The sequence below is a fragment of the Oryctolagus cuniculus genome, chromosome 8 (genome assembly GCF_051225735.1).
Source record: "Oryctolagus cuniculus isolate XC-2025 breed Fujian yellow rabbit chromosome 8, ASM5122573v1, whole genome shotgun sequence".
In the NCBI taxonomy this organism is placed as follows: Eukaryota; Metazoa; Chordata; class Mammalia; order Lagomorpha; family Leporidae; genus Oryctolagus; species Oryctolagus cuniculus.
The window spans coordinates 29,291,319-29,313,120 of NC_142874.1; the positions used below are offsets into that span (position 1 = coordinate 29,291,319).

The 21,802-nt window shown below is 41.9% G+C and overlaps 1 protein-coding gene across 1 annotated transcript in view; it reads right to left on the reverse strand.

Moving 5' to 3' along the window:
• The window catches only part of LOC127486484 (rho GTPase-activating protein 20-like), a 161,402-nt gene that overhangs the window by 99,646 nt on the left and 39,954 nt on the right, over window positions 1-21,802 (reverse strand). Inside the window, exons 6-13 of the mRNA XM_089301762.1 lie at window positions 21,370-21,564; window positions 19,280-19,372; window positions 17,829-17,948; window positions 17,017-17,065; window positions 11,146-11,310; window positions 7,314-7,457; window positions 4,814-4,855; window positions 3,536-3,620 (exon numbers count right to left, since the gene is read on the reverse strand). Coding sequence (XP_089157888.1) covers window positions 3,536-3,620; window positions 4,814-4,855; window positions 7,314-7,457; window positions 11,146-11,310; window positions 17,017-17,065; window positions 17,829-17,934 — 591 coding nt within the window. The 5' untranslated portion in view covers window positions 17,935-17,948; window positions 19,280-19,372; window positions 21,370-21,564. The remainder of the gene's footprint in view (window positions 1-3,535; window positions 3,621-4,813; window positions 4,856-7,313; window positions 7,458-11,145; window positions 11,311-17,016; window positions 17,066-17,828; window positions 17,949-19,279; window positions 19,373-21,369; window positions 21,565-21,802) is intronic.

Genomic DNA, 21,802 nt, shown 5'->3' on the forward strand with positions numbered 1-21,802 from the left:
AACCAATGGCAAAGGAAGACCTTTCTCTCTGTCTGTCTCACTGCCCACTCTGCCTGTAGAAAAAAAAAAAAAAAGAAGAAAGAATATAAGACTTAGGAGACAAAGCACAGGAAAGAATACAGTCAAACCAAACACAAGAAGAGGAAATTAGAAACCTAAAAAACACTGTTGGAAATCTACAAGATACTATAAAGTGACCCAACATACAGGTTCTAGAAGTTCCTGAAGGCATGGAAAGAGAGAAAAGATTAGAAGGCCTTTTGAATGAAATAGTAACGGAAAACTTTCCTAATTTGGAGAAAGAAAGGGACATCCAAGTAAGGAAGCACATGAAACTCCTAATAGACATAACCAGAAAATATCCTCATCATGCCACATTGTAATCAAACTCACCACAGTAAAACAGAAGGAGAAGATTCTAAAATGTGCATGTGAGAAATGTCATGGTACTTTTAGAGGATCTCCAGTTAGACTCACAGCAGACATCTCATCAGAAACCCTACAAGCTAGGAGAGAATGGCCAGATATACTCCAAGGCTTAAAAGAAAAAAAATGTCATCCAACAATATCATACCTGCAAAGATCTCATTTATGAACGAAGGTGAAATAAAGACCTTCCATAACAAACAGAAATTCAAAGAATTTATCACCACCCGTCCAGCCCCACAAAAGATGCTTAAGGATTTGTTGCACACAGAAACATGGTCATCACTACAAAAGAAGGTAAAGGAAGAAAATCCCTCAGTAAAAGTTCAAAGGAAATTCAACGTAAAAAACAGGAATATTTTTGGGAAAATGGCAGGGAAAAGTAGTTACTTATTAATAGTCATCTTCAATCTAAATGCCTTCAAATCCCCCGTTAAAAGACACAGACTGGCTGAATGGATTAACAAACAAAACCCATCTATTTGCTGCCTACAGGAAGGAAAAAATGTTTGCAGTCACTGTGAAATTTCCCCAAATTTGACAAAAATAAAAAGTTACAAATTAGCGGCTGGTGCTGTGGCATAGCGGGTAAGGTCGCTGCCTGTATGCCGGCATCCCATATGGGTGCCAGTTCAAGTCCTGGCTGCTCCACTTCCCATCCAGCTCTCTGCTGTGGCCTGGGAAAGCAGTAGAAGATGGCCCAAGTCCTTGGGCCCCTGTACCCACGTGGGAGACCCGGAGGAAGCTCCTGGCTCCTGGCTTCGGATTGCAGTGCCTCCAGGCGTTGCGGCCATCTGGGGAGTGAACCAGTGGATGGAAGACCTCTCTCTCTCTCCGCGCCTCTCCTTCTCCCTCTGTGTAATTTGACTTTCAAGTAAATAAATAAATCTTTTTTAAAAAGTTACAAATTAAAGGAACTCAGAAAATATCAAACAAAATAGATTCAAAGAAAGCCATGTTTTGGCACATTGTGGTCATATTACTGTAAGTCAGAGAAGGAGCACAGATCCTGAAAGCAGGGACACAAAAATAGGCAAATAAGACAGTCACCATGGATCACTCAAGCTATCAGAAAGCATCGTGACCAGAACACAGTGGAATATCTGCAAGGCGTAGAGAGAGAAATATTAGCTAGGATATTCTTTCCAGGTTCAGCAAAAGTGCCTTTCAAGAGTGAAGCTGAGGGGCTGGCGCTGTGGTGCAGTGGGTGAATGCCCTGGCCTGAAGTACTGGCATCCCATATGGGCGCTGGTTCAAGACTTGGCTGCTCCGCTTCCAGTCCAGCTCTCCTCTGTGGCCTGGGAAAGCAGTGGGATGGCCCAAGTCCCTAGGCCCCTGCACCTGTGTGGGAGACCTGGAAAAAGTTCCTGGCTCCTGGCTTCGGATCCGTGCAGCTCTGGCCATTGCAGCCAATTGGGGGGTGAACCATCGGATGTAAGACCCCTCTCTCTCTCTCTCTCTCTCTCTCTCTCTCTCTCTCTCTCTCTCTCTGCATTTCCTCTCTCTGTGTAAGTCTGATTTTCAAATAAATAAAATAAATAAATCTTTTTTTTTTTAAAGTGAAGCTGAAATCTACACATTTTTGGATGAAAGCAAATTAGAAAATTGGTTGGCACCAGAACTTTACTACAGGAAATGGCAAGTTTCCGTAAGATAAAATCAAGAGAAAATTAGAGAAAACTCAGATTTTCAAGTGTGAATGAATAGCATTAGGTATGATTATTTTATGAAAACCATACATAAATGAAATTGATTTTGAAAAATTCCAGGATGAGCAACCATTTGCCATAACTAAAACCAAAGCAGCTTGAGACAAGGGTGCTCCTCCCTACAGGAGAACTCCACTTCAACTTCTTCAAGCAATTCCTCTGGTTATGGAAAACAGCTCATAAAAGATGCCTGGCTCTGATTAGCTGCTGGGAAATGGCTGTGCTGGACTAGGCTTTTTCCACTGCGAATACCATGTTTTGTGATCTGAAGCTGCTGTAAAGAAAAAAGTCAAATAGCGTATCAGTGTTATCATGGTCACCGTTATGAAGATCTGCGCTAGTGTGTCATGATTTTAGAAATCAAATGTGATCCAACTGAAGATATTCTTCCCTACAACATACAAAAATGAGGAAGACACACACCGATCTCTCCAAAGGTTCACCCCTCCAAGTTTAATTCAATCCTGACAGACTTTGGTGTGGGACGTAACCAGCTCAATGCAACACCTAACTCAGAGAGTGGATTCTGTTCCACAAAGGGAGCATTACTAGAGCAAACAATCAATTGGAACATGAAATGAACAACAGGTGGCAATAGTATTTATACCAATGTTCCATTTCCAGGTGAGGACTGTATGGTGTTTATCTAAACTATATCTTGATCTTGGGAATACACAGGTATTCGAAGATAAAGGCATGCAGCATATGTAACTGCCTTCAGAAAGAAGCATATCCAGACACACATCAAGAGACAGACAGAGAAAATAAATTATGGAACAAAAATAGGACAAGATGTCATCAAATCAGCACATTTGGATGTGATAGTCCTATCACTCTTTCACACATTTCAGGGTTTTAAAATTCCTTCCAAATAAATAAAAATATTTTAACATGAAATAAATATTGAAAAACTGGGAACAAACAAAAACACTGTTTGAAAGTAGTGACAAATGAACAGAAATATTTAATTCCCAGAATACTGGCTTGGGAAAAACACTTTATGAAAATGTGAAACTCTGTGGATATTTAACACGAAATAGTCTTTCTAAGCATAAGCACTGAGTTATCGTGGATTCCCAATGCTTCATATAACCTAACATTTACTTTTTTATGTACACAAAAAAATTGCATGTGTAGGTGAAGATATATTTCTCCATGTTCCCTTCGGAATACTCTCACTCTCCCATCTCTCTCTGTCACTCCAATCTCACTCTCTCCTCCCTCTTCTTCTCATCCCCTCCTCTCTCCTCTCCTCTGTTCCATTATATTGTTCCTCTTCCCATACTTCTTGATCTCTATCTGTTTCTCTACCTAAAACCTCTATCCCCATTGTCTCTACCTCTCTTTCAGTCAAAGTCAGGAAATTGGAATTTAAAATGTTGAGTCCAAAACACACTTACATAAGGAACGTTGCTAACGGTATCTGACTCTATCTGTAGAACTGTCGTCTGCTTTTGATCTTTCTCTTTCGACTCAGTTATACACCTAATCAAAATCATTAAGAAACAAAAATTAATGAATTAGCTAATGTTTCTCTTCAAATCAATTCATGTGGCAAAATGTTCTATATATTTCTCATCATTGATATGTACCTATATATACACATATACACACACACACACACACACACACGAAACTCTTGTTTGAGGTAGCTAATACATATACTGATACAGAGACATACATATGCATTTCTGTGCACAGATATCTATAGCATACTTACAGGATATAAATATTTATATTCATCTATAAATAACTTTTATATTATTTAGATTTAGATTTGTAGAACTTCTCAGCAAGGTCAAAAGATGAGGAGTGGCATCGCTGTGGCATATGAGGTAACATCACCGCCTGTGGCACTGGCAGCCCATATGGGCACCGGTTCCAGGCCCGGCTGCTCCTCTTCCAATCCAGCTCCTGGCTATGGCCCGCGAAAGCAGTAGAAGATGGCCCAAGGCCTGGGCCCCTGTAGCTCCACAGTAGACCAGGAAAAAGCTCCTGGCTCCTAGCTTCAGATCAGCCCAGCTCTAGCCATTGCGGCCACTTGGGGAGTGAACCAGTGGATGGAAGAGCTTACCCTCCACCTTTCCTTCTTTCTGTAACTCTACCTCTCAAACAGATAAATAAATAAATCTTTAAAAAGCCAAAACAAGAACAACAACAAAACCAGATGAGTAGGAAAATAATTCTGGGAAAGACGGCATGGCCTGGAAAATAACAGGGAGTGTCTTGATGTGTGGTTTGGGCAGCAGATCCACCCCTCAACGTTTTCCTATCTGGACCGCCTTCATGGCTTCAAGTGTAGGAAGCAACAGGTGCTTTCAGACTCACTCAGTAGAGCACTGAGTAGATCCACTCAGCTACTGAGTAGCTCAGTACTAGCTACATTTATAGACATTTAATACATATTGGGAATATTGTTAGCTCTGATCCATAGGCTGTATGGAGGGAAAGATGAAAGATACATCTTGAACTTCTTCAACAGTGAACAGAACATTCATGTGAATGAGGGAACATGACTTACAGCACATGTAGAGAAACCAAGGATTGCAAGATCATCTAAGAGTATTTTCAAGTGGGAAGAGCATTTTTAAGTGGGAATCATGTAGGGGCACTGCTTGCAGAGATTTATGCCTCCTATCACAAACGAAAGATTCAAAATCTGTATGCTAGAGAAATACCTGTCCAGCAGACGTTCCCATTTTTCCATAAATGTCTTCGAACTGCAAGCAGAGAAGTCAGAGAAAATAGTAAGCTACATAAAAGACTAATTCCATCTGATTAAGACTACCATTGCAGACAAACACACCAGCAGGCAAGTGTGGGTGACGGGGACTCAGGCGTAAGTAGTGCCCTCTCACACAAGGGCTCTGGGTGGAGTCTGCTCTTGTACAGCAACATTACAGCGATGGGAAAGAGTTCTTCAAGGGAAGGAGAAGCTGACTTGAAATGAAACCCTGGATTGCAACTATGGGATGCTAGCTCAGTGATCACAGGAGTCACTGAACTGACAGGAGTCTCAGTATCCACCATCGAAAGTGGAGGTCATTAAACCTCAGAGTGCTCCTGTAGCTTGAAGTGCTATTCAAATGGAAAAAGCATTATGATCAGATTATGTCACACTGAAGAGACTGGGCATGTGAATGGAATGCTCTGGGCTCACTTTAGGGGGGAAATCCATACCACTGTACTTCACAGAGGCTGCAGAATTGTCAGATGTCAAATAAATACCTAGAAAATTATTTTAGTGCTATGATGTGCTGAAGGATGTCAAAGCACCTAGTGTTTGGTGACTAATGTTTTATATCCTTTCTGCTACATCATTAATGTATTTGAAATCCAAAGTGAAAAAGATCTGCAGTCGCAAACATACATGGGCTTATAATTTACTAGCATTCAAAACAGCTGGGGAGTGATTGACTACATGGAAAATAAAACTGACCATTTATATGACTGGGTCCTGTGCCGGCAGCACCTGTAATACCTTGCTCATGAATATTTTCATTATCCCGAGAGTAAACCCTAATCTCTAGTAAGCAGCCACACGCTATTCTCCACCACCCCCAGATCCTACACCATGTCATAACTATCCATTCATCAGGTCATGAACATGTAATTTGTTGCTAACTTCTGGCTCTAATGAACAACACTGCTAGGAACATTTGTGCCCAAAAGTCAGAGTTAGAAACAAACAGAGTGTATGTATGTTTACACTTTTCTTGGACCTATATTCCACAGTGGAATTGCTCAGTCCTGCTCAGTCGTCCTACACTGAACTCACGGAAGCAACAGGTTTTTCTGCAGGGGCTGCCACATTTCCTATTTCTACCAGCGAGAGCTCACCCACACGGCATTTCTATGCCTTCTCAGGACATGCTTCCACAGCAAAGTGGACATTTCCTTGGCTTTCCACCTTCATATGGACTTGAACACCACGGGTTACTTATGCCAATTTGCATAAGAGTGATAACAGCCAACAGCAAATGTACTCGGTGCTGGGCATTGTTGTAAATGTGTTGTATGTGTTTACATAGCTTCACAGCCAATATAGCCTATGTCCACCTCGTGCCCACGCTTCTCCCTCATTCAAAAAACTGTCTAGTGGAACTCCTCATCAAAGGCACCACAAATAGGCAGCTTCCTATCACCTGCAAGATTAAGAAGACATTAAGCAATAGAATCTGAGAACCTAGGGAGAAAATTTGTCATGGCAAAGAAGACATGCAGACAGTGGTACAAGCATGGCTTTGTTCTCAGTAATATTTGCAAGCAGTTCCATCACAGAACTGAGTTGATTAACAGTTTGGATATATCTCCATTGTATCAACTTCAATATGACCTGACAGACCTGGAGGGAGTGAGGAGAGGAGGAGAGCAAAAAAGAGCACCAAGCACCTGGGATGAACTGTCTATGTGAAAAACACACAGGACATTGGGTTTGTGCCTGTTCAGAGCAGCAGGCAGAGGTTGCAAGGTACCTGCGTACACAAAAACAGACACACAAGATGTCTAGGAAATGGAGCCCCGTTTCCTTTCCTCATACCAGCCTCAAAGTGGGCCTTGGAAAACTCACCCACATCGCATGAATCAAATCTTTGTTTCAGGTGGCCGTATCACTGAAGACACCAAATAGCAATTCTAGCAACCCAGGATATAATTTAATTTGTATATCAAGTATTATTTCTTTAGGTCATTACTTTGGGAGAATAAAAGGACTTTTTCAAGCTGAATTGATCTACTCTACTAGTTGAAACACACAAAAGCCTAGACCTAGAGGCTGGAGGATATTGGAGAGGGGCCCCAGAGCCTTGCTCTCTCAAATCTATTTTTATTAATCCAAAATACCCACTCCCCAAGTAGCTCATGGAGCCCTTGGAAAACCATTGCTTCAGACCAAAGCAAATCATTCCAACAGTTCCCATTTCATTCTCTCCACACATATTGGCACATAAAAACCTCTTGGGGAAAATATGTGTCATACAAGTGCCATGGCTGGAAGTCAAAGCATGAGGCAGCAGATTATTATAGGGTCAAATTAAAATGCTTACCAATCCCCCCCCCCAAAAAAAACAAGTTTGGAAGAAAATTTAGGTGCATTTCTCTATCTTTGCTAGAAAAGGCAATAAGGGTTATATCCTTCTATATCAAAGTAAAATTACAAGACTCAGCAGTGATACTTACAAGAACTTGGCCCTATAATTCGCCATGGGCCAGCCAATATTCAGGCACCTGGAGGCACTGGTATCACCTTCCTCAACAATGCATTTGGAAATCCATATTTCATTGACAGGGATGACATATTTGTAGTAAATATTTTTGCTGTACCTAAAAAGATCATCAAGCAAGATGTTTTTTTCTTAAATGTACTGAGAGCACATCCTCTCCTGAGCAAACCCCAATCCTCCATGTTCCATAACCAAGAAAAGCTCACATCCATCTATTCCCTCTCAGTGCACAGCACAGGCAAGAGTCAGGTGGACCTGGACAAAATCATGTGCTCAGTGAAGGCTGGCCCACAAGGGGCCCACACACACAAGATTAACGGCAGCCAGTGGCAACAGGTGGACTGGTCTGTTTCTGAATGCTGACTATGGACTTGAGGCCATACTCTGTATTTTAAAGGTGTTACATCTTAAGAGAATCACTCACTCTCTGGTCATGCACATCTGATTGACTTCAACAGAGTGGCTGAGGGGTTGAACAAAGATTAAATCATGGATGAATTATTTATAAAATTTTCTTCTTCACAGAGATAGACTATACATACATAATCTTGGAATAACCTTAGTTTCAGATATTACAAATACCTTTGAATCTTAATTCTTATACAAATTTTGCATCTTGAAAGCTGGGATGGTGAATGTCTGGTCCCTGGGCTGTACAAAGCCTGTGAAGTCACTGAGGCTGGCACTGCCAAGGCAACTAACTGCAAGCTGGATTCAAAATTCAATAAATCCGTGACAGGCTAAATTTTTAAGTTGATGATTTTCTCCAGCCCGTGAAAGATGCTATAAATATTCAAAATGATCCTGGCGGGGTGGGGGGACCCTCTCCACTCCTTCTCTAAAGACAGCTTCTTTCAAATTTCCTTTTTTTTTTTTTTTTTTAAAGGCAGAGTTAGACAGTGAGAGAGAGAAAAAGGTCTTCCTTCCGTTGGTTCATCCCCAAAATGGCTGCTATGGCCGGTGCTCTGCCAATCCGAAGCCAGGAGCAGGTGCTTCTTCCTGGTCTCCCATGCGGGTGCAGGGCCCAAGCACCCGGGCCGTCCTCCACTGCCTTCCCGGGCCACAGCAGAGAGCTGGACTGGAAGAGGAGCAACCAGGACAGAATTGGGTGCCCCAACCGGGACTAGAACCCGGGGTGCCAGCGCCGCCGGCGGAGGATTAGCCAGATGAGCCATGACACCAGCTCAAATTTCCTTCTTAAGATTTGGTTCAGATCATCTGCCCCACAGATTCTGGCTTAAAAAAATACTGTGTCCTACAGACTGCAGCCAAAATAAAAGCACAAAACAAAATGTACCTTAGTCCGAGTGCTCAACGTCTTATCCATAAGGGAAGAAAACACCTCCCATTTTTTTCTGCAGAGAGCACAAAGTGACAATATCACAGCTTCAGCAGTGATATTGCTCAATACTGGTTTGGTCCACCCCACTTTCGCCCTCTGGCATGCTGCCTTGTTCATTTACAAATCTAACTCTCAGGTGAGTGGTAGACGTGAAGAGCTCTAAGCCTTAAGGAGGATGTTCAAGGATTTGGCCACAGGGCTCCCTATGATTTAAAGTGATTGAAATGAAATTGTCATAAAATCTGCCATGGGATCCAAAAGAATACAAAGTGTTGAGGCAGCTGGGTGAGAGCCGGTACTATAATAAAGAGATCTAGTTTTAAACATGGGCTCACAGGACCAGCGCTGTGGCACAGTGGGTAAAGCCCTGGCCTGCTGAAGCACCGGAATCCCATATGGACGCCAGTTCTACTTCCGGCTGCTACTCTTCCAATCCAGCTCTCTGCTATGGCCTGAGATAGCAGTAGAAGATGGCCCAAGTCCTTGGGCCCCTGCACCCATGTGGGAGACCCGGAAGAAGCTCCTGGCTCCTGGCTTCAGATCGGCACAACTCTGGCTGTTGCGGCCATCTACGGAGTGAACCAATGGAGGGAAGACCTCTCTCTCTGTCTCTACATCTCTCTCTAACTGACTTTCAAATAAATAAAATAAATCTTAAAAAAAAAAAAAAATCATGGACCCACGACTACTGTGGTGACCTTGAGGCAGCCACTGGGGCTCTCTTAGCATCAGAGCCTGTTGGAAAACAAGAATACAGACCCATCTCAGATAGTGAAAGCAAGGATTAGGCAAGAGGAGGTACAAGATATCCTGAACACACAGATTGCGCTTAACACACCCCTGATCCAACATACCTCATATGATTGTCACTAAGATGAGACTGCATTTTATAAAACTGGGCCTGAGTCTTGCTTCTCTGCTCTAGGACAGGGCAGAACTGGAAGCCAAGGGGAGGGCAGCACTGGCAACTTTTATTTTTCTTTACTCACTTCCTGGTGAGATTTTGTTTGTGGAACTAGTCTTTGTCTTATATAATATTTCATAAATTATGAAAACACAGGTGGAGCAGATAAGCAGATGTCCAGATCAGTCTATTCCTGCCTACTCCTTCCCTGCACACGTGTATTAAGCAGTTGCCTTATTCCAGGCTGTGTACTGGTTGCATTTGTGTTCAAGGCTGACAGTGGGAGTGACCACTTGTGTCTATCTCCAACCGGCACACCAAATCTGCCTCCTGTACCTTTTGCTTTCACTGTCCCTCCCAAGTTGGGGCCCTTGGTATCAGTGATCTGGGTTATCATCTCCAGGACATAGTCTCCCTCCTATATTGCTGCCAGCTCTCCAATCCATTATCTCCCAGCAGCCACAATGATATACTACAATATTTACCTGATATGGCCATTTCCATAAGGAAACCCCTTCAAAGGAATTTCTCAACCCCTTACTGGGATCTGTCAAGATCCTCTGTGACCAGAACCCTGAGCACTTATTCAGTCTCACCTCTGACCTGGTCAATTACAATGAGCTCCAGAAACATCAGCCTTGCTGAAGCCCTGCTCCCAAAGGGTCAAGCTGCATACACGATGGCCTGCAGTCCCCTCAGCCAGGCAAATCGGGACACCCAGTCTATAGAACAGGTGGCTGCTTCTCACACCAGAGGAATGGTTTCAATGTTGCATCTCACAGAGGCACCCTAGTGGGACTCTTCTCTGACACTCTCCACATGGCACTGTTTATTTCCTACTATCAGATGCACATTACTACAATCTTCAATTGTCTCTTTCTTAGTTTGATCATCTCTAGGCAAGACTCAAGAAAGAAGAATCCTGGGACCAGCACTGTGGCGTAGCAGGTAGAGCCACTGCCTGCAGTGCCAGCATGCCATGTGGGTGCCAGTTCAAGTCCCGGCTGCTCAACATCCAATACAGCTCTCTGCTATGGCCTGGGAAAGCATTAGAAGATGGCCCAAGTCCTTGGGCGCCTGTACCCATGTGGAAGATCTGGAAGAAGCTCCTGGATCCTGCATCCTGGATCCTGGATCCTGGCTTCAAACTGGTGCAGCTTCGGCATTTGCTGCCATCTGGAGAGTGAACCAGCGGATGGAAGACTGTCTCTGTCTCTCTCTGTGTCTCTTTCTCCCCCGCCCTTCTCTTTCTCTCACTGCCTCTACCTCTCTCTAACTCTTCCTTTAAAATAAATAAATAAATGTTCAAAGAGAGAGAGAGAGAGAGGAACCCTGTCTCTCCCATTCTTGATTCCACTGTCTACAGGGGCACAATACAGAATAAAACTTCCATGACTACTTGTTTAATAAGTGAAAAATGAAATCACTGGCAAAAACAAAGTAAAAACATGCTACTTGCTGAGAAAGAGTGCATGAAAATGAATTTCGTTAGAGACAATATATTTCACGATGATCAGGACAGCATGCAGCATATGCACCTACCGAATGTTCGAGATTTTCAGTACGTCCTTGTACAAAAAAGCCTGATGCTTTGTTTTCTTATTACCCGTTCTTAACTTTATTGGACCGTGCACCAGTAGTCTTCGTTCACGTCCCTTTGAAGCACTTGCATCCTCTGAAGTCCCAGCCTCTTGAAAATCATCGTCCCTGCTCAACAGCAAACACCAAAGAGTAGCTAGTCAATGGTCACAGACTAGTTTGATGCCAGTCATTAGGAGTGACACATGATAAAACTGTCATCTCAATTCCTCAGACAAGGCTCTCCAACTACAGATGCCAATGGGGTTTCAGGTTTTACAGGTCTCAAAGAGCAGGTGGCACTGAGAGAGTTGGACAGGGAACACATCCAAGGGAGAACCTAGGGCAAGTATCGTCTTACAGGAGTGCCAAAGAAGACAGCCGCTCAGACCAAGAGGTGTCAGGTAAGTGGAGAACTGAGAGGATAACAAGAAGGGAGCCATCGCTCCCATCAAACGCTATGGAAGGTAAGGCAGGTGGTTACTGAGGACTCATCATTGGACTTACTAACACGGAGGTCTTGGTAACCATGGACAACTGCTGGTGGAATGATGGAAGGGATGTTTTCCACAAAGTCTGTGGTACACAGAGGGTTCTAAAACAACCCATCCAAAAGCCGCACACCCTAATGATTGCAGCCTATGACTGTGCTATCTGCAAAAAGAGACTGTGAAGACAGAATGAATGTGATGAACCTTCAAATAGGGAGAGTACATTCCCTAGTTTAGGAGGCCTAAACTAACCCCCAAGAGGTCCCCAAATCAGAGATTATCATCTACACTGACTCAGGACATGGCACAGAAGGGGAAGCCAGAAAGAGTTGAAGGGCAAGGGAGAATGAATCTGTCATATGGGCAGGAGCTACACAGAAACATGAGACTAGATGTAGTCAGCCCCCAGGTGACAGCTGGAGGAGGAAGGTACCTCAACTACAAGTAAGGGGATTCAAACAATGTTCTGAATTAGCTCAGAAGCAGATCCTAGCCCAGAGCAATCTCCCAACATGTGGACCAAGCTTAGAGGACCCTATGAAGTGGACCCAGAGAATCCCAAATAAACCTGTGCCCTACAGGTCCGTAACAAGGAATTCCTGTGGTTTTCAATCTCTCCGTTTCTGGTCATTGTTGTACCTCTATTATTTTAACAAAAAGAATGTTGCTTCCTGAGACTAGGTGCCATTGCCATAAGCATCTAAAAATTGGAATGCGGATTTGCAATCAGCAATAACACGTCTGAGGAGCATGAGAAAGAAAAAGCTGAAATTCTGTGGAATACACAGTTAGCAGAAATGTGCATACGAAAGATTCTGCTGGTGTGCACTTGGCAGTATTGAGGATCAAAAGTCTGTGAGAGCATTTCAGGCATGGAAAGCCAAGACACTGTGGCAAAAACATAGTCTACACGAACGATCTCTGTAGACCCCAGTGGAAAAAAGTGGCAATCAAAGAAGAGTGCACTTATCTCTAAAGGGAAGAGAGAACTTCCACTTTGCTTATGGCCTTGTCCATAGGGGAAAAAACCGCTATAATCCAAAAGTTTTCCTTTTGAAATCTGTATTTATGAAATAAACGTTTTCTATTAAAAAAGGCTTCCATAGCCTAGACAGCTCATTTCAAGAGCCTCGGGTGGTCACTGACGTCATCCATGAGAGTGTTCATTGTTAAATTAACAGCAGAATTGGAATCCCCTGGTACGAGTACTCAAACAATATATTTCACTTTGTGTTTTTATGGGGGTGCAAACTGTTGAAATCTTTACTTAATGTATACTAAACTGATCCTCTGTAAAAAAAAAAAAAAAAAAAAATTATCAACTCCCAACTTGACTCTCACTGGGATTAAACATGACAATAGGTCTGATCTGATTTCATCATCATTTAAAAAATATCATCTATTATTTTTCACTTTATGTTTCTGTGTGAGAGCAAACTGTTGAAATCCTTACTTAATGTATACTAAGCTGATCTTCTGTATATTAAGATAATCGAAAATGAATCTTGATGTGAATGGAAGGGGAGAGGGAGTGGGAAAGGGGAGGGTAGTGGGTGGGAGGGACGGTATGTGGGGGAAGCCATTGTAATCCATAAATCGTACTTTGGAAATTTATATTCATTAAATAAAAGTTAAAAAAAAAAATTAACAGCAGAAGTCACTGTGCACTGACTCCCCATGCAGGACCTCTGTCCTCAATGAGTTGTATTGAGAGTTAACTGTAAAACCAGTTTTCAAACAGTTTGTGTATGTGCATATGTGTGCGTGTGTGTATGTGTGAAAATTGTTGACATCTTTCCTTAATATAGAGTTGGTCTTCTATGTACAAAGTTAATTGAAAATGAATCTTAATGGAGAATAGAACTGGGAAGGGGAGAGTGAGGGGGATGAGGCATGGGAGTGTGGGTGGGAGGACTGATATAGTGAGAAGAATAACTATACTCCTAAAGTTGCACTTATGAAAATTTGTATCCCTTAATAGATAGATTTTAAGAATAAAAAAAGAAAGTACTGAAGATTATTGAAAATTTCAGAGTCTGACTGTTTCTAACTGGCTGTGTATGAAAGGGAGCATGTATCATAAAAGAGAACATGTAATCTGGAACAATAGTATCAATCTGCCTGGTTTTAGTGCAAGTTAAAGTAAAATATCGAAAGCAATCTTCAACTGTGAAGTTCTCCATACATATCTGCTGCTAATTCATTCTAAGTAAAAGCAACAGGCATGTCTTCTGCCTTTTCAAAGGAAAATTAAATCACATACCCCTGATATTCTAAAGCAGTTTACATCTCTAAAGAGTATTTCCATTCAACTACCACACTGCCCTCTGTAAAGAACACTAAGATGGACACCACAGCTGTCACTCACCAAGCTCCTAAAACATGGTTTCAGAAGAGGGAACACAAGGCAATTTTCAGCCTATCACATGTAAAACAAAATGACACAGCGATTGGTAAAGAAGTCATTGTAACGTGGTCCCCTGTTAGCATGACAATTTACATAATAGGGATACATTGATTCCCACTTAGTAAAATGCTTCCTATCTTATCTAAATTAGTGTTCAAATTGGGAGGCGAGGGGAGAGAAGTGCTAGACAACATGAAATAATGCTGGACACATCCACAAACATTTCTTAACATCACCCAGGCTTAGATATAACTGGTTGAGTTGGGACCATGTACCAATGGGGCTCTGTGGCCATAATAGGTAAAACCAGTTAGACTGAGCAGAACATAAAACTCTTTCATAAACAGGACAGCCTCTTTCGAGATCTTTTCAGAGAAAACTCTTTGCCATGAAGCCAAGGAAGTGTCTCCCCTGACAGTACAAAGCCTGCTCTTTTGAGCTCAGTAGCACTAAACCAAAGAACAAAAGTAGCTTCTCATGAAACCAGCACCAAAGTCAGGAATTACTTCCTCTGTTTTAAGGAAAACAGGACAGAACTCCTCCTGGGGTGACCAGTCTGCTTAAATGATCACAAGTAGTACAGGAAAAGGCTACCTTGCGCTGGGGACTGGCGGATGACTTCCAGAAGCTCTGACAACATTACTTTCCATGTGTTACAACTCTAGACTCTGTCGACACTATTCAACAGAGACCATGAACAAGTCCCTGAAGACTGTGGGTTCCGCAGTAGTCAAGATCACCCATCATTGTGATGTCAAGGTTCTAAGGCTCATGCCATAACTGACAAACTCTCAAACTGATATAGTGGTTTTCTAGATTTTGGCACCATCATTCAATTCTTCAAAATTAAACTGAGATGATGGTTCATTTGCATGCAGTTGTAAGAAACACAGAGAGATTTCAGCAACCTTCCCTCCAGTTTGCCCAAGCGGCAATATATTTCAAAGCTATAGTGCAATATTATTTCTTTGCATATTTTAGTATAATTATATAATTTTTTATACAAAAATAATATGTACAACATTAAAATGAATACATGATTCACCCATTTTCTGTTCTTGTAGCAAAACCCCTTAGGCTAGGTAATGTGTCAAAGAAAGAAGTTTACTTGTCTGACGGTTTTGGAGGTTGAAAAGTCCAAGAGCATGGGGCCCCACTGACTCAGCCTCTTTTCCTGGCTTATAGACAACCATCTTCACACTGTGTCCTTGCATGGCACACAAAGAGAAGGAGGTAAGGGCTTCAACAGGAGAACTGGGTGGGTGGGGGAAGAACTCTGACCATAGCAGTCTATTTTCACTTCTGTCATTGAACACTGACCTTTCGGCCCTACATACCAAATGGAGAGATAGTATCAATGTGATGCTGTGTCAATTATAAGGTTATTTTAACATATCACAAACACAAAATTCTTTTATTCAATTTCCCCCCTTAAGTGTTTAAATGGGTGATCTCTCACATCACACATAAGGGTGTTAATTGTGAAATTAACAACAGGAGTCACTGTGCATTAACTTCCCATGCAGGACCTCTGTCCTCAAATTGTTGGATTATGAGAGTTAATAGTAAAACTTGTTTGCAAAGATTTACTTCATTTTAATGTATTAAGTGGAGGATGTTATCTATGTCTCATAAGCTATAGTAATGTCTAAGTGCTCACAAAGGATGCACTATGCTTGGGTTCTTCAAAGTTGATTTTCTCAAATATATATACATACATACATACATATATAAATTAAACCTCTAAAAAAGTAAATGGTGATGAACTATCTACACAGGAAAGAAGGTTTTGTAGCAACACTGGCAGGAGGGCTGCAACCAAACTAAGTAGTTTTTGAACCCCCCCTCCTTCAGCATTCGCCATGTAGAGGGTGCTGGTAAAAGGAGTTATTCTAGAAGAGTCTCAGTGTCTCCACCTGCACAACAGAGATGATAGTGCACCTCAAAGGATTGCTGCAACTATAAAATGGGATAACAGTATAGAAAATTTAGCAAGCTAACTCACAGAATAATTCTTGCTTAATACCAAGGCTGCTTAGAAAAGACAGGGAGACATTATTTTCCAAAATAGTGAACACTATCATGGATGTTTGTCCATGGCCAAAGAGAAAGGAGGGAGAATATGTCACGCAATCAAATCCACTGAGCAACGACAAAACGTCAAGCTTCTTGCAAGGTAGTTTATATATAGCCTCCCCTTGCCTCAACATCAGCTTCTGGGGTAAAAATTAGTAATTCCATTTGACAGGTGGAGAAACTGAAGCTCAGTGAAGTTGTGTGACTGGGGGCCAGATACCTAACAGTTGGTAAAGTGAGAACTCTCTAAGTCCTAAATCACACAGTGTTTCCATAGCTAAGCAGTGCCCCCCACCCCCAAGACAAGGGGAAAATATCCTTGGTATTATATACATATGCATGTATATATATTTTGCAGAATCATCTTCCTGGCATGTACCCGGGGCCTCAGTATCTTCTGCAGCTGGATTTGGTGAGCCCTCACACCCATTCATCCTTCACCCTCACAGGGCTGCTTCTGGACCCCTCGGCCTCTGTGGGCAGCTTGTTGATAACTCACAGGCAGCCAGTCTGTATTAGTGCCCAGATATGCTTTTAGTTGCCTGTTACCTTAGGCAGCCAGCCACACCTTGGCATCAGACAGGCTGGGAGTAGCAGTCAATACCAAGAAAAGGTTATAATCAATGACTCTCCAGATGTCTACTTGTGCTGGCAGTTATGAGCCCTTGGGAGAACCCTTACACTCCCCATATGTTCTGGTCTCCCTCCTGAATCCCTGTAATTATCCTTTCTCATGTTGGTCCTCTGAACACCCTCATCTTTGCCTCCACCAAGGGAAACATCCTCAGTAGCTGATATCAAGCACCTGCTCCAGTGTTCCTTGCTGCCCTCTGCTGGCAAGAATAGGAAGTCATATTTTACCTCTCAGGACCATGGCACAGGGCAGGTACTTCATTGAGATGAGTCAATTCTGGAACACCAAATTGGAAGTGCTGTCACAAAACTAAGTCCATAAAATGAATACTATTTGAGAACATTTTTGAACAAATCAAAACCATTGTAAAATATCTAAGTGCACCCTGAAATGCTGCTTCTAGCTGCATCTGTCCTCTATCTTTTCATTCAAGGCAGAGTTCCAACATCACAGTGGAAAATCAGGCTCCCAATATTAATCATCATTCCCATAGTTTATAGAAATGAGCAAAAGAAATCACAAAATGGAGGATAAAGCGATAAAGCATATCCTACTCAGCCTTCCTAAAGAAACGATTAATGGTGATGATAATATACACATTAAATCAGATCTCCTAGTTCCCATGTCTGTTTCTCAAGTTGATTGAAACAGAGTAGAGGGGGATAGGATAATACGGTAAACACAAATTAAACACACAATTTGGCTACAAAAATGCATAAAGGAATGAGAGAAGAAAATCATGATGGAAGAAATGTAGTGATGCTATGACTATAATACCCTGGGCTCATAAACTACTCAAGGCAACGTCTCACGAAAAAGATTTTCTCACAATACTGCCTATTGAAACAGTGCTGAGGGAGCAGGGTGTTAGTTACTCCATTCCTTATGTCTTCATAGAGTAGACTGGCAATTGGATACACAAATATTGTAACTGCCTGGTCTTCACTTCTCCAACTTGGAATGAGATGTACATAGCATTCTATTCTTCTTGCAGCTAAGCTTGTGTGCTGATGCAGGGGACCCTCTCCTGTCACCTCACCTCTGGGAGGCAAGGGCAGATGGTAAAATAGTAGGGTCTTTGGAATTGGGACTGGAGATAGATTATGGATGTTTGAGTTTTGGCAAACTACTTCATATTTCCGCATCTCAGTTCTTATATCTGTAAAAAGAAGATAATGACTTTCAAAGTGTTGTGATGAAGTGTGAGATAAAGCATGGAATAAGATAATTCAATCCCTGATGCCTGCCTGACCCACAAACAGCACTCCAGAAACCCTGGAAGTATTCTCTCAGTGTCTAGATAGGGTTTCTCTGCCGCTCTGCTGGATGGTTCCCGCTCTGGGGCTCGCTGGGTATCAGAAGAGCTGCTTTATCACAAAGAAATACACACCTACCTCTTGGCTTCCAGCAAGTATATCCATATGCAGACAGTTTTCAAGGGTGTTTGAGATAGTATTCTTGCATGGACTTAGATTAGGGGTTGTCCAGTTTATACTTGCAGGGTTTTGGGTACACAGATAATATTCTAAGACAACACAGATTCAGAACGGGTGTTTGGCTCAGCAGTTAAGATGCCAGCATCTTCTACCACAGTGCCAGTATCAAGTCCCAGATCAACTGCCCATTCCACCTTACTACATATACTCCTTCTAGGAGGCAGGACTGCTGGCTCAAGTGCCTGGATCCCTGCCACCAATGTGGGACACCTGAGCTGAGTTCTTTAAACCTGGCATCAGCCTGATCTACCCCCTCACTACTCCAGGAACTTGAGCAAAGAACCAGCAAATGGAAGAACTCTACTTGTTACCCTCTCTGTCTTTCAAACACAGAACATGAATGACAACTGAAAAAAAAGATTTTGATCTGGTTAAGTCCCTTTGTGGAGACAAGTTGCATAGCAAAGGGCACAAATAAACATAGATGAAAATGTATTTCATACAAATAACTGAAAATACACCATGTTTCTCTTATTTAAAAATAGATCTAATGATAGAGGACAAAAATAGGTAACATGGTAACAAAAGTTGACTTGGGTTATCAGAAGGTCAACTCATTTTCCTACCTAGATGGTTTATTATGATCTTATTGCTGGGTCACAAGGTTTTGGCCAGACTGGAACACAATTGTCAACACTCATAGACACAAGGTAGCTTTTCTATGTACACTTTAAAAACAGGCACCAGCAAATACTGCTGGCTTTCAATGATGCAGAATGGAAGGATCCCTACTGTTCCAATTTTACAAAATATAAATAAAAAATCTGAAAGAGAGAGGAGAGTATCCATTCTACAGTTATTCCAACATAAATGCTTATTATGGTGATAGTGAACAAAATTACTTGAAATACAATTTCAGATATTTCACAGATTATTTACAAGTAATCAAAACAGAATTCCTCAAATTCCTCAAGGACTCTCTGGATCTGATGCTCATTTGAATACTTTTCTGAGTAGATAGAAAATTGAGTTTCACACCAGTCACAGATCTTACCTGATGGATTCTTTAAGCAAAGAAAGATTAAGATAAAGGCTTCTGTCTTCTGTTTCCTTCCATTCTTTAGTCAATCATCTAATAGTGGAACACCTGAGGAAAGTGTAAATAGAAATCACACAATCAGACATGGGTAAATTTTGAAAGCATGTGAAGGGAATCTCCTGTGTCCTGGACACTCAATTGCTCAAAGGATGCAAAAGGTGAAAAGAAAATGGTTCAGAAACACTTTATTGGATGTGCTGTTGGGAAGCCACAGGATGAACTTCCTTGGCTGGGGAATGAAGGGAGGGACCATGGAAATGTCAAACTACAGCACAACTGGGATACCCATCGAGCCCACAGTTCAGCTTCCTCAGTAATGCATGACATTAAATGAAATTACTCAAATAAAGAACCTAGAAACAACAAAGCAGTGTGTTACTCAGTGTGTTAATATTCCTGAATTGAGAAATCCCCCATGTGAACTTCCTACTCGAAAAGCTGAATATCACAGTCTTAGCTTGAAGAAATTCATCTTAATTTAAACCTGACAGCATTAGTCACACCTGGTTGGGAATTTAGGCGTTACAGCGTAGCATTCTACCACCATTCTGTTCTTTCACATACAAGACATGGGGAAAATATTAAACACTACAATTGAAATGAAATTGCAAATGGAAGCAGAAGGGAAAAATGTCTCTGTGGGAATATGTACCCTATGATGCTAATGGTCTCTGAGCCTATATTTTAAAACAGGGTCGTGATAATGATCAGAAGAAGCTTCACTGCATTCTAATTATAAAGGCAGCTTCCGTTCAGCACGTATGTTTATATAGTGAGAAAATGATTAACAAGACAGGTGTGGAACCCTTGTTCTACTATGAGCCTTTTTATACACTCTAAGCAAAATACTACATTTTTAAAAACCTTCCTGCCCAAGTTTTCAGATCAAAATTCTCCCAGATAATACCTCAAAGAAATGGCAAGCTGTGGTTTAGAAAAATATGGAATTGACATAAATTTGGAGAAATCTCCAACGTGAGATGGTATGGATGAAAACAAATCATGATATTTTTCAAGAGAGCTTAAACTTGAAAGAAATCAACAACTCTCTGAGCTAGGGGAGTCTTCAATAGTGGTGCCCAAGAGTAAATTGTGATCTGTTACAAGGCTGGCAAATGACAACTACTGGGTCAAAAACAGGTCAAATACTTAACGTTACCCATGGTCATTCACTCACACAATATTGTCTCTGACAGTTTCAGGCTACAAGGTAAAGTTTCGGGCTACCCAAGTAAAGTGAAAGATAACAACATGTAAAGATTCTTTTTCTTGTCAGTCCTCCCCCCAAAATAGTTAACGATTTACACTGTACTAGATATTATAATGTCATCCAGAGTTGGTCTAGAGTATGCAGGAATATATGACCAGATGAAATGGAAGTAATATACCATTATACGTAAGGAATGTGAGTATCTTTGGAATTTATTATCCACAGGTGAGTGCAACCGATCCTCAAGGACCAGAGAGACAACTGTACTCTCTGGCTTGGCCATGAGACATGGCAAATATGGAAACGTTGGCGAAAGGTAGTGTGAATGATTCTGAGTTAATCTTAAGAGTCCAGGGTAGCCACTAGCCCTCCAATGGCAGAATGAGAACTGTGAAAGAGACCCACTCTAGCTATCTACAAATTTGCATGAGAAACAAAACACTCATTGAGTCAGCCTGGTGTCACAGTGGGTTAAGCCACTATTTGTGATGCCCAAGTCAAAATGGTGGTACAAGTCCCAGCTGCTCTGCTTCCAATCCAGCTCCCTGCAAACGTACCTGTGAGACTGATGGATCATGCCCCAAGCTCTTGGGCTCATTGCTACCCATGTGGGAGACCCGGGGGTAGATCCATGATCCTTTTTTTCAGCCTGGCCCAGACCTAGCTGTTGCAGGCATTTGGAGGAGGGAACAGATTTTTGATATCTCTATCTATCTACCTATCTACCTACCTCTCTTTCTCTATCCCCTCCGTGTGTGCATATATGTGTATATGTATGCATATGTGCATCACTCGGACTTTCAAAAAGTAAACAGACAGAACAAAAAATACTTACTGTTGATATTCTCTGTTTGAATGTAGCAAAATCCAAATTTCATGGGTGAGTATACTCTGCTTAAGCTTTCCCATAGAGGCTGGCTTCTCAGATTGACAACACTAGGAAAAGCATCTCACTCAAAGTTCAGGTGTGGTTTAAGTCTCAACTTCTGATGTTGATGGGCTCAACTGCAACAGGTGTTCATTCCTCTACCTATGATAAGAAAAACTGAGTGATAGCTAATCCAGACCAGTGGCCCACCACACTCTTAGAATGCTGCATTTTCTGTGTAGAGCAATGTGTGGATGTCAGCCGTGACTCCTCAGCTTTTGGTTTAAATGTCTTCTACATAAGGGAAGCCTCCCAGCACAGGAGGTTGAGACAAGTTTGCTTGATGTTGCAGTGGATTAGTCCACCACCACTTGTGATGCCACACTCCATATTGGAATGC